The sequence below is a fragment of the Phocoena phocoena genome, chromosome 11 (assembly GCF_963924675.1).
Source record: "Phocoena phocoena chromosome 11, mPhoPho1.1, whole genome shotgun sequence".
NCBI classification, from domain to species: domain Eukaryota; kingdom Metazoa; phylum Chordata; class Mammalia; order Artiodactyla; family Phocoenidae; genus Phocoena; species Phocoena phocoena.
In genome coordinates, this window is record NC_089229.1 from 7,644,029 (window position 1) to 7,660,826 (window position 16,798).

At 53.6% G+C, this 16,798-nt stretch overlaps 1 protein-coding gene across 1 annotated transcript; it reads right to left on the bottom strand.

The window, feature by feature from the left end:
- L3MBTL2 (L3MBTL histone methyl-lysine binding protein 2) lies at positions 1-16,451 on the bottom strand. The gene is made up of 17 exons (XM_065887134.1): positions 16,392-16,451; positions 13,957-14,191; positions 12,343-12,476; positions 10,959-11,082; positions 10,091-10,170; positions 8,425-8,542; positions 7,890-8,024; positions 7,517-7,605; positions 4,708-4,939; positions 4,276-4,352; positions 3,985-4,089; positions 3,211-3,358; positions 2,727-2,809; positions 2,186-2,420; positions 1,627-1,692; positions 649-765; positions 1-209 (listed from the first exon to the last, which is right to left on the bottom strand). The coding sequence occupies exons 1-17, from the start codon at positions 16,413-16,415 to the stop codon at positions 97-99; spliced, it is 2,115 nt and encodes a 704-aa protein (XP_065743206.1). The 5' UTR covers positions 16,416-16,451; the 3' UTR covers positions 1-96.
- Positions 16,452-16,798: the final 347 nt, after the last annotated feature.

The window sequence follows — 16,798 nt, forward strand, 5'->3', positions numbered from 1 at the left end:
TCAGTCTCCAGAGGAAAGTGGGGTGGAGGGGTGGTGGCAGTCGAGGCGCCCTGGGCTGGCTGCCAGCTGGGTGGCTGGGCAGGCAACGAGGAAGTCTCAGTCATCTGTCTCCTGTTTGATGTTCTCGATGGGAACGGGCAGCTCTGGACTCGGGGCCTTGTCAGGCGTGGCCACGTCGAGATGCTCTTCCTTTACACGCACGGTAATGACTGAGGAGGAAGAGAGGTGGGGGGCAGGGAGAAGAGAGTGTGCCTGTAACTCCGGGAAGGGCGCGGCCTCAGGATCTGGGGAAGAAATCAGGCTTCCTACGGACGGGCCCTCAGGACATGGCAAGGGGAGCCCCCTCCCCCTCTGTGGGGGCAGGCAGCACAGAAGGCCTAGGGTCCCGTCACCCCAGCCGGGCAGGCTGCCCACCCTGCCAAGCACATGAGGTGGAGAGGGCCATGCGAGACGCTCGGCTCCATTCAGAGCTGGGGGTGGGTGTTTGGGAAGCCCTCCAGGCCCAGTGGTCTGAGAAGGGTTGCTTGGTGCCCAGAAACTTCCCTTCAAACTTGACTCTACTCTTCTGTGCCCAGGTGGGGAAGGAGGGGGTCGGCCTCTGAGCACCGGAGCCGCCCCCAACCTCGACCCCGCGTGGGAGGCTCTTACTCTCATCAGGAATGGGCTCCGACGAGATCTTCTCTGCCGCCTGCAGGTCGTCCTCCAGCAGGGGCTTCTTGGACCCCTGTCTGAGGGGCCGGGTCTTGGTTGGTGGTACTCTTTTTCCTTTGAATAAACACACGATTAAACCCGGGATAGGGGCGCATCCACGTGGCGCACGAAGGCTGGGTCCTGCCCAGTGGTCAGGCAGCACAGCAGAGCGGAGAGTGCCAGTTTGGGAGGACAGAGGCCCCAACTCTGACCTCAGCCCCCAGGGCTGTGTGCCTGCGGCTCAGAGGCTGCCTCCAGCAAGGGACTGACACCCACCTCCCCCCACTCGCCACCATGGTTAAGCTTCCCTTTTTGGATCCTCGCTTTCTTCATGTCTGAAGTGTGAATCCCAGCCCTACATTTTGAACGGCACAGGGTCCTGCCGCTTGGTCGCCTCCACGCCCTCACAGCATCTTAATCCTGCCTCGGGACCACACTGTCTCCTCTCTGTTCCCTTCAGGACATCCTCTCCTCTGCATGATACCACGTCAGGAAGCCCACCTCACCGCACTGGCCTGCAGCTCAGCTTGGGGCCTGCTGAGAATGGGCCTGTCTGTGGAGAGGTCCCCAAGATCAGTGGCTGCCCTTCCTCCCACTCCCTGGGGGTCATGAGGGAACGACAGCCTCAGGGAGCAACTTCCACCCGTTTCCTTTCGTACCTTTTACTTTCAAGCATGGCCTCTACACATGGCCTCCCTACACCCCAAATAGTCTCGTCTCTTTTCCTCGGTATCCTGACCACTGCCAGAGATGGAAGACTTACGCTCTGGGTCCCTGAAGACACAGGGTGATTGATGGCTGGGCCCGTGGGGCAAGGGGTGAAGGAGAGGGCGGGACCATGAAGAGCGCGACTTAGGTGGCGACACCCCACCTCCACTCCCAGGGACACAGGCTCAGCTGATCCCAGGTAGCTTTAGAGCATCACGCATCACTTACTTTTCTTCCCAAACTGTTTCTTTTTCTTCTTTGTGGCCTCTTTGGCTTTCAGAGGCGTGGTGGGCTCTGTTGTTGAAAGTATGGAGACGAGGTGAGGAGAGAGTTCTGAGAGGACACAGGCTGTAGGCACACCCCAAGATGCCTGTCCGCCCCTCACCGGCCTCCCTGACACAGGGGACACCCCCAGAAGGAAAGCCAAAGCTGGGCAATGAGAACGGGGCGGGGGCTGCAGAGAGGGACTGGACAACAGCTGTCCCTTCTTCCCACCCTCATCACCAGGGCTCTCAGAGGGACCTAGGGAGTTACCTGGGTGCACAAGGGCACGAGCATATGACAGAGTGGGCAAGGTCAAGGAAGGAGCTCTGCAGGCCAGAGGGAGAGGGAGACAGAGAAGTCAGGACAGGGAGGGAGACAATGGGCCACTCTTTTCTTAGAAGTGGTCCAGGAGATTCTCGATCTCATGCCAAAGAACGAGGTGGGCGTGGGGCGGGGGCGTGGTTGGCAGGAAGGAAGAAGAAGAGGAAAGTCAAGAGCCCCTTAGGGCTGCGAGAGCCCAGACCTGTGGCCACGGGCGGCTGGAGCTGGTAGCCGGTGAGCTCACACCAGCCGACGGGGTAGATGTCCGGGGACTCACAGTCTACCCACTGGTCATACTCGCTGTCCCAGCCATCAAAGTGGATGCTGAGGAGACGGTGCACCACCCGCTTCACAGTGGCCACACAGATGAGCCGGGGCTCCATGAGGTCCACGGCCTCCAGCTTCATGCCCACCTTGAAACCATGGTTGGGGCAGTCCTGGGAGGGGGAACAAAGGCAATGACCAAGCCAGCCAGGGCCCTGCCCCAGCGGGGCAGACCTGGGGGAGGGAGCAGGGCTGAGCATGCCTGCGGGGGGAGGTTCCTCTGACCAGTGATCCCACTGCATTTTGTTCCCAGGCACTGGCCCTTCTGGGAAAGGGACCAGCTGAACTGTTCAGCACAGCGCCCATGTCAGAGTTTGGGACTTCTCCCCTGAAGTGGCGGACCTCAGTAGCAAAGACTCAAGAAAAGAGAAGGGGTTGGGATTGCCACCGCTGGCAATGGGCAGGATTGGTCTCCTCACCGTGTTGAAGAGTCTTGATGGAGCTGCTTTCGCCTTGGTCTTCTCCAAGTAGGTCTCCCAGCTGAAAGTGTGAGCCTCATACCCTGTAGGAGTGGAAAGTGTAGGTGAGGAGGGGGGAAGGGAAGCGGGAGGGAGTCCCGGAAGGTCTCCCAGCGCCAAAGGGGCACCTGCAGCTCAGTCAGGACCCCCCCGGAGTCTCCCCAGCAGCCTTCTTCCCTCCTCCCCAGGCTGGTACCTGCTCTAGGACCATGGTCCTGTTGTACAAGTTGTTCACTGACCAAAGGGACAAGTGGGAGCTCTGCTCACCGAGCCACATACCGGCCATGGGGCCGAGCCAGCCCAGAGTATGGGCTAGTGGTGACCCTGGGTAGCTCTGTCACCTCTCCAATCCACTCACAGACTTCAAACTCCAGGGGTCTGGCTTGGCCAGGAATTGGGGCCAGTGGCCCCACCCTGCTCCTCCCAACTGTAAGGCTCGTCTTGCCTTTTGGGGGTGTGAGCTCAATGTCATTCTTCTGGCAGAAGGTGGCTGGGAAGATGGCGTGGGAAGAGGCATGATAACAGAACCAGTCTGAGCCATCTGTGGAGGGCCCCCCGTCCACACAGATCATCAGGTAGCCATCCAGGAGGACCTAGCAGGTGGAGGGGAGGAGGGCAGACAGAACATGGTATGCTGAACTGCACCCCCATCCCAGGGTGAGGTGATACGATGGGGACGCAAGGTGGATGGATCCAACCAGAGCTGGTTCTCAGCCTTCCCCGAGCTGCTTCAGAGCACTCAGCACTGGTGTAACCCACACTCGTGAGATCATTTAGCCTCCTCACTAGATAGCAGATGCTGTGCCAGCAGGAACTGCATCTGTCTTCTTGTCAGTGTGTTCTCAGTGAACACACAGGCCCAGCCTGGAGATCTGCTGGATGGATAAATCGGCAAAACCCCCTGGAGGGCCGAAGGGTGGCTGTTGGCTCTTCAGGCTGCAGCAATAACAGAGGTTTGCAGTGAAGTCAGCCCGGCTATGGCTTGGCTAGGTCAGCACTCAAAGGAGATGGCATGTGGCAGCAGGGAAACCTACACCTGACCCAGGACAGGCTCAGGCCAGGTGTTCAGTAAGCACCTGTCCAACGCACCTCTGACCCTGACACGAAAGCAGATTCTGACCCTGACACGAAAGCAGGTAGCCCAGGAGCAGCGAGAACTGGGAAGCTCTGCCACCTCCATGCCCGCAGAAAGCCATACTGGAGGCTCCCCCAGGCTCACCTTGCAGATGGTTGCCACGCAGATGTTGCCCAGATTCAGGGGGTCAATGGCTTCCAGTTTCATCCCCTCCTCAAACCAACCGCCTTCCGTGTAGACAGCTCGAACCTTAAAGGAACGGGGCACTTGGGGAATCTCCGAGCTGGCCCATGGAAGGTGGGAAAGCAGGCCTCATCTGCCATCGGCCTGGGAAGGAAGTGGGGAGGGAAAGGGACATCCCAGGGAAGAGCTGGGGTCCGCAGGCCTGGAGTGGACCTGTGGCCAAGGGGACAGTGCCCAAGGGCTGTGCCTCACCTTCTTGAACAGATAAGGAACAGCATCACAGTAGATCTTCCGGAAAGTGGGATGGTGGGCCATGTCGCTGCGCCTCTCTTTTAGGGAAATGGCAGAGGGAGGAAGGGAGAAAAGGAAGGTGAAGCTGCTAACAGGGCCATCTCCACGCCTCCCCCAGAAATGTGCCCCCTAGACCAGAAGGTCTCTGTAGGAACTATTCAGCCCTTAGGACCCAGACCCTTCCCACATCACATGGAAGGGATGTGGCCTGTAGCCTCTAGTTTCAAACCAGTTTTTAACACTTCAACCTGAGTATCCTGAGTCAAGGCACTCAACCTCTCGGGATACTTGGTCAAGTCCTGCCATCCGCACGGTAGGGATGATCGCCTCTACCGCGCAGCATAGTTGTGGGGTGTAGAGATGTGCCCTCACTGGCCAGGGACTTCCGCTAACCTGACAGCTTGATGCCATGGCCGACACGCCTTGACCAACCCACTGGGTGGATCAGGGGGCTCCACATGTGGCACCAGAAGTCATCATCGCTGTCGCCATCCTCGTAGAGAAGCCGTAGGCGACCCCCGATTACCGTGTCCACCACAGCCATGCGGGTCCGTGACACCTGGGACTTGTCCACCACCTCCAGCCGCATGCCCTGCCGAAAGGGGTACTTCATGCTCTCCACCATCTGCAATGACATCAGAACACAGGCCTGCTGGGGTCATGTGGACCCTCCCACCCACCTTCCTGTTCTGTCCCTTAAGAGTAATCAGAGGATGGGGAAGGTGGAGTGGAAGCACCGCACACACTGCGTCAGGAAGCAGGTAGATGAGCCCTCCTGTCCCGCCAGCTTCAACCCTGGCTCTCAAGTCCCTAGGATGATACTGATGATATGATTTTTACATGTGCACCAAAATGCCAGTAAGTCATTATGATGGGTATTACAGAACGCTTTTCAGACTAAGGAAACAGGTGCCCCAGAGAGGTCACGTGACTAACCCAGAGTCACACGGGCTCGTGAGTGGCAGAGCTGGGCCGCAGATCTGGCTCTGGTGTCCAGCTTTGTGCTCTTTCAGGGATCTGCACTCTGACCACACGGGCACCCCGCTCCCCTCTACCTGCTGGCCCCCACTGACGGCACACACAAGCCTCGCATTTAGGGAACTGAGTGCCCCTTGCCTCCATACATCTAATTTCAGCTCCAGCCCCTCTGCGCTGCAGCTCTGAACGGCTCTCATAGCACCTCAGTAGTGATGCCTGCCCCTCTGACACAGCAAAGGACAGTGACCAAGATGTCCACAAGCTGCTCTAGAGCCCTGGTGGCGGGGCCTGGGTGAGGAGACGGGAGGTTCTTTGTCTGCTGTGACTTTGGTGCTGTCCTGCCGGGGGTAGAGGATGGTTACGTAAGCTCTGTAGGGCTTTTCCAGTACCAGGGCACTGCGGGCTCAGGGAGAAGCATCCCAGTCTCCACGTGACGGGGGGCTGAGCAGTGCTATTCCAAATCCCACCAGGAGGGGGAGCGGCTCAAGGGTCTCAAAGCAGCCACCAGGACACAGATCTTTCACCCTCAGCTCAAGGGCTGGAATATACCAGGCCCATTTAGCAGAGGGAGAGACACCGGGTGAGAACTGGGCTGGGGTCCCTCTGGGCCGCCTCCCTGCCGCTGGCCTTTCCTGACAAGCTCCTTTCCTCTGTGCCCACTGGTGCAGCCCACGACCCGACAACGCTTTATTGCCCTCCTTTGTTTAAGGTCACACACTGGAACTCAAGGTCTGTAAAAGCAGAAGCTAGGTTTGAGTCATTTCTATTGTACATTCTCAGTTCCAAGCACAGAACTAGGCACGGAGATGCGGGACTGGATTACCATACAGGGATTGGATCTGGACTTGAGCTCCCTCCACAGACCCACCCCTCCTACCCTCTCCACCCGCAATCTTCAGAGGCAGCTGCTTCTGCACGCATGCCCTGCAGGGACTGGGCACGTGACCGCTAGTGTGTGCTTGCTGACTGTTCACGCAGAGCCCTGCTCTGCCACCCAGAATAAAGCTCTTTTTAATTTAAGCAGAGATGAGGCCACCTTGACAATCCTGGTGGCCTGCACACAGCCACTTGCCTCATCCTAACACTAGGGCCAGCTCATCTTCAGTCGCCAACCCTGTCCACTGTGCAAGGTACTATGGGAAATACAGGAGAAAAAGCTTGCAGTTTTGTGGAAAAGACTGATAATTAACAAAATATAGAGAGATGAATAGCAAATGAGCACTACCCAGTACGTTCAAATAAGGGAAAAACTGCTTTTGAGGTGCTTGGAACCATTACTCATTGAAGACCAGCTAAGGCCCACGGCGCTAATGTTCTCACCAGGCATCCAGGGCCTTGGGTGAGATGGCCCCAACTACGCTCTCATCTGATTTTCCACCGCTGGCTTCCATGCCTGCCCACATCCTACCCATCAAGGTAGAATTCAAATGCCATCTTCTCCACAAAGCCTCCCTCCATACCTGCTCGTCCTGAGGCCACAAGGCCAGGTCAACCACATGTCACGGTGGTACCTGCCCTGCATCCCCTTGGCTCGCTGCTGTGACGCTTACCCAAGCAACATGAGAACAACACGTGTGGGCATCCGGGTCAGGGGCCCCAGAGACCCTAGATGTGGCCCAGGCACCTATGTGAGCGAGCCGCACAACAGGAGGCCTGGCACACAAAGGGGGAAGAGACTAAGTCTTCACTGCATATCCTTGTGATCCCTTTGAATTTTTACCATGTGTATGATTTTTTATGTTAAAGAACTAAATAATTTTTAAAAATTAAATGCCACACAGATGATTTTGAGGCACATCTCTGGTACAAAATCAAGGCTATTTTATAATTTTTCATGGGTGTGACTTCATTTCCTCTGCCAGACTGGACGGTCCCAGATGGCAGGGTCCACATTCTCCATATTTCCAGTGCCTTGTATACAACAAGTACTTAATAAAATCTATTGAATGAACTCTCCTGAAAATGCTATGAGCAAAGGTAAGGATCTAGAAGAAGAAATGGCAGACAAAGCAACATGATCGATGCGTCTGAGCAGGGAGGAGGCTATTAGGCTGGGAAGGCAGATGACACCCACCATCCATCCTTAGGAAATCTGGAGCCACTAAGATTGCTAAGCAAAGGAGTCTTAGAAAAAATACTCCAGTGAATAGCACAAAGGACAGATCAAACGGGATAGGGGCAGGAAGGAGATCAGTTAGGAGACCCACAGGGCTCACTGCCAGACCTTGATATGGAAATCCACGGGAAGCGTCCTGGAGCCCACCAACCGTTTCATGAGGTAGCCCTTCCAATCGGTGAACTTGGCATGAATGGCTGCAGAGACAGAGCAGAACCCTGAGTACAGACTGACAACACTCCCACTGATGGGGCACCAAAGCTGCCCCAGAGAGCAGCAGAGGGGCCTAAATAACTTATTTCTGCCTTTTCAGGCCAGCAATCACCATCTTATAAAACCGGACTCCCCCAACTTGGACCTGCCACAGGGCCTCTGGGACAAGGCAGGACAGGAAGCAAGGAGGCAGGTGGGCCCTGTTCTGGTCTAACTGCTCCCAAGGGCCCCATAGGAACCAGGACAGGGAACGTTCTCATCAACTTACTCCGCGGGGGCACCAGGATCTTGCTGTTGATGGCACACCAGCCGATGGGGTGGACATCCACAGTCCCCAGGTTGCACCAGAAGTCATGGCTGGCGTCATTTTCAAAGCCTTCATACCGGAGCAGCACCCGGTACCCTGAGAAGGAGGAGGGAGCGGTGTGCTCTTAGGCCTTCGCTCTTCTCCAGCCTAAACAGGACTTGTGCTGACTATTTCAAGAACTCCTTCCACAACAGCCAGAGTAAAAACAAACCCACACCACGTACTCGGAAAGCAGTACAGCACAGGAGGGAGAATAATTTTCTATAGCCTGGTCAACCCTGGAATGAACTTAAAAGATGGGAGTTTCCAAACTCGCCAAGCTCTGTGGTCCCCTCTAAGGTAGGCAAGATAAAAGAACAGCAAGAAGGGAGGCAGAAACTCCAGCAGGCGGGTTTTTGTGTTTGTTTTATGAAGCTGATTTCTGCTCCACCACTGCCTGTCCATCTGGAGATGTCACTGCCCAGCCCGACCCTGCCTCGGCCGGAGGAATACCCACCTGCCGCCTGGATGACCGAGGCGATCCAGTACACACGGCTGGGGAGCACAGCATCGCTGTTGAGCACCTCCACCTTCATCCCCTTCATCACATCCTCCCACTGGTCATAGAGTGGGACCTGTAAGGGGGACAGTGAGCCACCTGGGCTGGCAGAGGAGAGCAGCTGGCTGAGGGGCCTCGCGAGAGTCTGCGTCCTTCCTCCTTCGCCCCTCAGCATTGCCCCTCACTCCTTGTGTGTGGAAGGCCAGGCCGGGGACCAGGGATGAAGAGACGGGCAAGACGTGGTGGTGGGACTGGGCAGAGACCCAGAGTCAGAGGTCCTGGGTGCTAAGCTCTCCAGGGCCGCTCCTGGCTGCTATCCTCATGGGCACACCATGGCTGCGCCAGCCTGCGTGACAGTCACGACGCCTAACAGTTTCTCACCCTCACCACGTGCCAGGTGCCATTCTCGGCACAAATAGCACCACTTCCAGTCGTCACTCCACCTGGGCCGTTAGGACCACGACCCCTGGTCTCGCAGCTGTCGCCAGGCTGGCTCTCACAGAGCCGGCTGCCCACCCACCGCTCTGGCACGTCCTTTCTCCACCTCTCCTCCTCCTGTTAACATGCCCCCGACAGCACTGGACTGCTTGGGGCTGCCTCCCCAGTATCTAATCCTTACTTTGCTGCCAGTGGCACTTTGGTTCTCCTTTAGGGAGATTCTCCTTTTTTCCTTCTCAGCCCTGGTTTCAGCCAATCAGCGTATCCCATTCCATCTCCCTGGCCGGAGGGACTGGGTTCATCCCAGAACCCAGAAACAGTTATACTGCTCAGGCACGTTCAGGTGGGCTTTTTACAGAGCATATCGATGCAGACATATTAGTGCAAGTATGATGCAACTCCCCGCAATGAAATGCCTGAACTGCTAGAGAATTCAGGAAATAAAGAGCTCCCCCCACTGGGAAAGACGTGCACCTTCACTAGCACCCAGACAGGAGAGGAGGAGTTAAGCTGCACCGAGTGCCAACCTCTTCCTGATCAGCAGCCTCCCCAGAGTTCAGTAGCAGCTCAGAAATGAGAGGCTAGGAAGTGGGTTTAAAGAGGCCTCCTCCTGGATTTCCCGAGTTTAGGAAATTGGCTTGAAAGACAAGAGAGCTCCCTCGGTTTCTCTCTGCGCCTGCAGGAGACCACCGCTCAGGCCTGCCTGCTAAGTTCTTCGGCTCCAAGCCCAGCCCTCCAGGTCTCAGCCTTTGCTGTTTCTCAGTGACAGGGAGTCGGGGAGCCTTTAGAAGAAGGGACTCCAGGAGGCATCCACATTGGCCTCCCGGGACCAAGGGGCCCAGGGCAGTTCACAGCACCAAGCTTTCAACGCGAAAGCACTAAAAATGGGGGAAAAGGAGAAAGAGATTCTCAAAGTTTGCTTCTGGATATCAAAGCACAAAGTGCCATTACGTAAATAAGCGAAGTGGGGAACCTCCGAGGGGCTAGAAGCTCGCGTTGAGGGCCTGTGGGAGGACTTTCTGAAAAAGTGGACAGAAAGGTAAGCTGGAGGGAGCGGCAAAGCTGGGCTTCGAGCACCCAGACCTCACCCTGTTCTCTCCCGGTGCCGACGTTGCGAGGCAGGTGGGTGAGATGGTGGCAGCACTCAGGACCCTGCCCGCCCTCCCCTCATCCCCAGGGCACTCACGTGTTTAAAGCAGCTGACAGGAGCAGCCTTGTAACTGTGATCCTTCAGGAACTTCCCCCAGTCGAAACCCAAGACCAGCGCTGCGGGGCAAAGATGGAGAGGGTTAAAGGGTCGAAGCTGGGAGCTCCGGCAGCAGCCATTCCAGGACCCCGGGCCGGAGGGGCGGGGGCAAGCAGGTCCCTTCCTCACCCCATACCTGCCCCAGCAGCGGCCATCAGGACGGCGGAGGGCCTTATCCAAAGGCTGCCAGACTCTCAGGAATAGAGGAAACACTCAGAGGGAAATATGTCTGGTCTTCCTTCCCCAGAGAAAGACGGAAATTCAAAGACCCTTGGGCTTAAATTCCTCAGACCGCCCCCAACCTCTCATTGGCCACAGCCAATCTAAATGGGTGGGAGGTACACACACCTAGGCCCCTCCAACCCTTGAGCCTGGGGGCTCAATATCGGTCAGAAACTCAGACCATCTAGCGCAGTCGCTTCATGCCTACATTTGCTCAGAAATAGCTACACAAGCTCAGAAAGAGAGAAAGGTTCCTCCCTTATCCCATCACCCTTCTTCAAACAAGATCTGGGTCTCCACTGCCCCAGGGAAACAGAAGCCAGAGAGCTAAAGGCAATGCAAAACAAAAGAAGCTAATCCTCGCCTTTTAAATTATCAAGAGTAGGGGTCTTGGCAATTTAAGAGTGATTGAGGGATCTTCTGGGGTAATTTCACAATTACCAGGTGAGGAAGATACAATCCAAAGCAAGCCTGGGCCGGCACTTTCTAGCTGGCCACCTTTTCCAATCCTCGCTCCTTGGGAGGCCACCCCAGTCCTGGCACTGCACCCAACCTGCTTCCTGAGCACCGGTCCCTGCAGTCTTACCGTCCTGCCCTGTTGGTGTCCCATCTGCGAGTTGTCCTGTCCCTTGGGAATGGAGGAAGGCTCCAATTTTGGCAGACCAGGCAGCTTTGTGCAGGACTTTGGCCTTCTTGGTAGGTGGTTTTCCCTGAAGGGAGGAGAGGGTGTGTAGCCTAAAGGCTAAGAACAAGGCTCTGGATTTGGACAGGTTTAAATCAGGCATCAGTCCAGTTAACCTCTTTGGGACTTCAGTTTCTTCATTTGTAAATCAAGATGATAACAATGATAATGCTTAGCTCAGAGGGGAGTTGCAAGGATGGGGGTTGCCCACACTTAGCTATTGTTCAACTAGAGAGGGGGTGGGGATTGGCAGAGCCACACGCAGGGAGGGGCACTTTTACTATCTTTTAAGCCCCGCCTCTGCCAGGAACCTCTTCTTGGTGTCGTCAGCTCTCAGCCATCTCCTTCCTTTGGTGCTCCTACAAATTTATGGCAGAGAATGGGCTTCAAAGGGCTCGTGAACTGAACCATGGACTCGCTCTAGAACATACATGAATGTTCTAGAGAGAGTCCATAGCTTATCGGGTGCTCAAAGGCATCCTCCCCCAAAGTGAAAGGCCACTGATCTGGTCTGTAATTTGTAACTTAAGTACTGATCAGAAAGGCCCAGAGAATTTATTAAAGAGATCGGTGAGATAGAAATGTGGATTGAGGGAGTTCCCTGGCAGTCTAGTGGTTAGGGTTTGGCGCTTTCACTGGTTCAATCTCTGGTTGGGGAACTGAGATCTTGCAAGCTGTGAGGCATGGCCAAAATTTTTTTTTTTAATTTGGGTTTAAATTCCGGAGACCTGGGTCCAAACCCTGGCTCTTCAATTTTATTTGTGTACCTCTAAGTAAGTTAGTAAAAATTTTTGAGCCCTTAAAATCGGAATCTTTAAAAATTCATTTTTTAGGGATCACTGGTTGGACTGAGAGTGCCAAGCCCATAGCAAGTATCCCCAAACTATAGTTATAAACAATACCATTATTAGCTCACTGAGAAGGACTTTTCTATGCCTTGACTAAAATCTGCAAAATGAGGGACATAATAGTAACTGTCTCACAAAGAGAGAGATAGAGGGTATGAGGCACTAAGCAGAAGAGTGGGCACTGCAACCCTCATGCTTCACAGGACAATCACCCGGGGAGCTCGTTAAAGGCCCTGTGTCCAGGCTACACTCAGCCCCAATTAAATCAGAATCTTTGCGAGTAAGACCCAAGCATCAATATTTTTTAAGGTTTGCAGGTGACCGCAACGTGCAGTCAAGTTTGAGAACCGGTGCTGTGAAAACACAAGGCCAGTCTGCTGATTGTTCCTGTCTCAGCGCCCACAGCCCCAGGAAGGGTCTTCCAAGTGATGGCCTCTCACCTGTAATCTAGCCAAGATACTGGCTTTCTTGGAGTTGGAGGAGTAGCTCCTAGAACAGGAGACGCTGCAGAATCTCTTGGTCTTGGAGAAGAAGGCTTCCCTCGTACCCACGATACCACACATCTCACAGACAGCTGGGAAGAGAACTTAGCACATGACTTCCTTGATCGTCACTCCAAATCAAACAAAATGATGGGCCCTTCAAAACCTGGGGCACTGCATTAATCAGGTGAGTCCCAGGCCCCCTAAGGCTGACAGAACTGGAATAGAAGGTTTGGGTGTGTACACCTAAAGCTCCTTAGCACCCCTTGGCTATATGTGTCAGTGGTGGGGCTAAGGAAAATCCATGAGGATGACTGGGGAAACAGGTGAGTGTTGGAAAGTTTGCAAAGAGGAAAATGAGAAGAAAAAACGTACCCATATCATTTAACTTCCGTGGACCTATTTTTTTCTCATCTATAAAGAGACTGAACTAGATCAATGTTTCATCCCTGGTATCACATCAGAGTCACTCGAGGAGCGTTTAAAAATGCCCAAGCCTTGGTTTCCCTGGTGGCGCAGTGGTTGACAGTCCGCCTGCCGATGCAGGGGACACGGGTTCGTGCCCTGGTCGGGAGGATCCCACATGCCGCGGAGCGGCTGGGCCCATGGGCCATGGCTGCTGCGCCTGCGCGTCCGGAGCCTGTGCTCCGCAACGGGAGAGGCCCGCGTACCGCAAAAAAAAAAAAAAAAAAAAAAATGCCCAAGCCTGATTCTAATTAACTGGTCTGTGGTGGGACACAGGCATCTGTGGTTTGTTCAGAGTTCCCCAGGTGATTCTAATGTGCAGCCAGGCGATAGCATCCCTGGACCGGATGGTCTCTAATAGTTCGTTCCAGTTCTAAAGTTCTAAGATTCTAAGAGAATGGTTAGAAGAAGACAGAAGGGAGAAAGATAAAAGAAAGGGGAGAAAGGAAGAGAAGACAGGATGAATGGAAAGGAAACAAGTGGCAAACAGTATTAGATTCTCCTCTCCTAAAGAGTAAAGGGACCAGGGGACAGAAATGTCATCACGGACCATCTGGCCTCCCCATCATCACAGGCAGTCCCCACACTGGAGGCCCTGACACAGGGGTCCAGGAGCTGTGTAAGCATCACATCTCTGAAGCCAACTGTCTTCCAGATGATTCATAGGGATCCTCATCTGCCCACCCCTACCCTAACCCTCTAACCCGGAGGTCACTTTATTCTGTATTTTCCCCCCTCTCACTTCCAACCCACAAGCTATTTCTTGTCCCTTCCCAGATAGTAACCAGATCACTTTAGGTGTCCTATATTCTCAATATCTAGAGAACAGGACAATCGCAAAAGCAGCACCATGTTAATGACTGGCATCTAATATGTGCTGAATAAATATTAATTATAAGAAAGAATGAAATCACAATTTGAAATCAGACTGCAGCAGAGGAAATGACCCTTGGGGATACTTGGGATGCCTCTGCTCTCTCCTAGGGCCTTAGACATCAGATCAAAGGGCCCTTCACACCTGGACAGCTCTGCCCACCTGGCCTATATCCCCCTCTTCCTCCACAGCCTCTGAAACCTCCCCCTCTTCAGGGGACACTCTGAAGGCACCTGGCTCAGAACCACTGCCATCCACGGAGCGGGGAGTCCCAGGGCTAAGCAAATGCAAGGGGGAGGTGGGCAGCTCCCCTGCTTCCCGATCCTCATTTTCTGCTTCACTTGACTCCTCGAGGTAGGAGCTGCTCTCACTGCCCGCACTGCTGTTATAACTCCGGAAACTGTCGTAGCCACCAAAGAGCTCCAAGTCATCATCTTCCTCTTCCTCCTCCATTGGTTCTGAAGTCTCCTAGTGACACAAAAGCAGGCAGAAGGAATTATGGTTGGCTTAGTGTATGGGAAGGGAAGCTGCAGATCTGCTATCAACTCCCTTTCCAGTTCTTGGTCAAGTCAACACTTTTGGGCCAAGTGGCAGGCAGAATCAAATACTCCTTTTGCAAACACCTGGATCATTACTCTTGTTTATACATTTCTCAACTGCAAATCAAAAGAATACCTTAGGGGCTTCCCTGGCGGTACAGTGGTTAAGAATCCGCCTGCCAATGAAGGGGACATGGGTTCGAGCCCTAGTCCAGGAAGATCCCACATGCCGCAGAGCAACGAAGCCCGTGCACCACAACTACTGAGCCTGCGCTCTAGAGCCCACAAGCCACAACTACTGAAGACCGTGCGCCTAGAGCCCGTGCTCCGCAATAAGAGAAGCCACCACAATGAAGAGTAGCCCCCATTCGCCGCAACTAGAGAAAGCCAGCGCTCAGCAGTGAAGACCCAATGAAGCCAAAAAAAAAAAAAAAAAAAAAAAAGAATACCTTAGCAAGACAGAAAACATGTATTAGGAATTCACCAAGGTCCCTCTGTGGATTTATAAGTGATGACATTTTACCATAATTCAAACAGAATACACTGATGTGAAAATATCCTAAGCAAAGTGCCTCATGAAGACTTCCTGGGGAAGATGTATTTTAGAAACTCATTCTTCCCCCTTCAGCATATGTACACCAAAGTAATTTCAACTCAAAAACAACTTAAGTCAGACAAAAGTTAATTTGGGGCCCAGACTGCCCTAAAGAGGATTTCGGAGGCTAATGACACTCTAGCTATAGCACTGTGGTATATACAATAGCTTCGGACTCAGCTCTGATCCTAACTAGCTGTGGGTCCTTGGGCATGTCATTTAACCTCTCTGGGTCTCAATTTTCTCATCTATAAAACAAGAAAAATATTTGGCTCCAGGAAGTGGAATGTAAATGAGATACTGTATATAAATCTACCTGGCATGTCGTAGAAAAGGTGTGAGGAATTTGGGCTCTAGGCCAGGGCTCCAATACCATCCCCACTGCTTACTAGTTACTACCATCCCTACCGTATGACCTGCAGCAGGTCAATCTCAATGCCTCAATTTCCGCACCTGTAAATGAGAACAATTCCACCTATTACATAGGCTTTGGGGGAGAAGTAAGGGTTAATACGGGCAAGGCACTCAGAGCAGTGACTTGCACACAGTATGTGCTCAATAAATGTTGGCGATTATTACTGGTTAAAAGCATGGGCTCTCAAAGCAGGTACACCTGAGTTTGAATCCAGGATCTTCCACTTACTACCTGTGTGATTTTGTGCAAGATATTTAACCTTACTGTTCTTGGTTTCTCCATCAGTACAATGGAGATAATAACAAGCCCTCTTTAGAGGACTGCTGTAAATGCTGATATGACATGCAAAGCCTAGTTCCATTTCCAGCAGTTAGTGACAGCTCTAAAACTGTGAGCTGTCATTCTTACTCTCCACTGTATGATTCTTTTCCTTTACCCTTATAGAGTTTTTGAGCGATTCCACTTTACATTTACAACTACACATGCAAATGTGCTAGAAAGGAAACTCAAATATAAGGTGACCAGAAACCAAATGATTAAAGGATGCGTGGGTCACAGGTGGTGGTAGAGTGGAAAAAGCAAACCTGGTTGAGTTTTGGAACTTGAGGTACTTAGTGCCCATCTCCTTCACTTTACAGCCCTGTGACCCTCCTGGGGAGTCGCACCACCCCTCCAGGCCTCAGCTACCTGAAGCGCAAAAACGAGACACTGGGCTGTTGAGTATACTGGGAGATAATAAACGTGAACGCTCCGGACACGGAGGGTTTATTAAACTTTAATCATCCCTTACTTCCCACCAGGATGTGACAGGCCTCATAGTCCCTAAAGGACACCACCATGAGACAAGGAGGAGGAGGCAGATTCAGGAGCTCTCAGATTCTGAACCCAATTCCCCTTCCCCAGGCCAGGGAGGCTGTTTCTCCCTCAACTACTCGGCCCCAGCAGAACCGGAGCAAAAAGCAACGCCAATCGCCTCGGGCCCTGCTCAGCCTAACTACCTGTTTATCCATCCTTCCACCCTCCACCCTCCAGGCGTCGCTCAAAGGCCTAAAGAAGGGCCCACCGAGCGGAGCTCTCGGGGTTCCCTTTCCCAGTCACGAGAATTCCTCTCCCTCTCACCTCGACGCCCCGGGTCTTCTCCATGAGACTAACAGTTTCTTCAACCGTCACCAGGTGCGGGAAGCCATATTGGCCTCGCTGCTCTCCCCGAGCGCACTCATTGGCCGCCTCCCAGAGCCGCGGGCCAATCACGCTGCAGGAAAGAGGTAAAGCCGGTTCGGCGCTCCCCTGTGCCCCTCCTCCCCGGGAGAGGGGGAAGCCGCGGACCTTATGGGACTTGTAGTTCCCCCTTGGGTGCGCTTGAAGTGGGAGGGGGCGTTGCTATAGCGACGTGAAAATTCCCCCGGCCTCAGAGCTGCGGCGGCTCGCGCGGACAGTTCTCGTTTCTCCACGCCAACCTCTTGCTATCACTCCAACCCCATTCTTCATTAAAGTTATTGAATACTTAAGATAGGTACTGTCCAGGC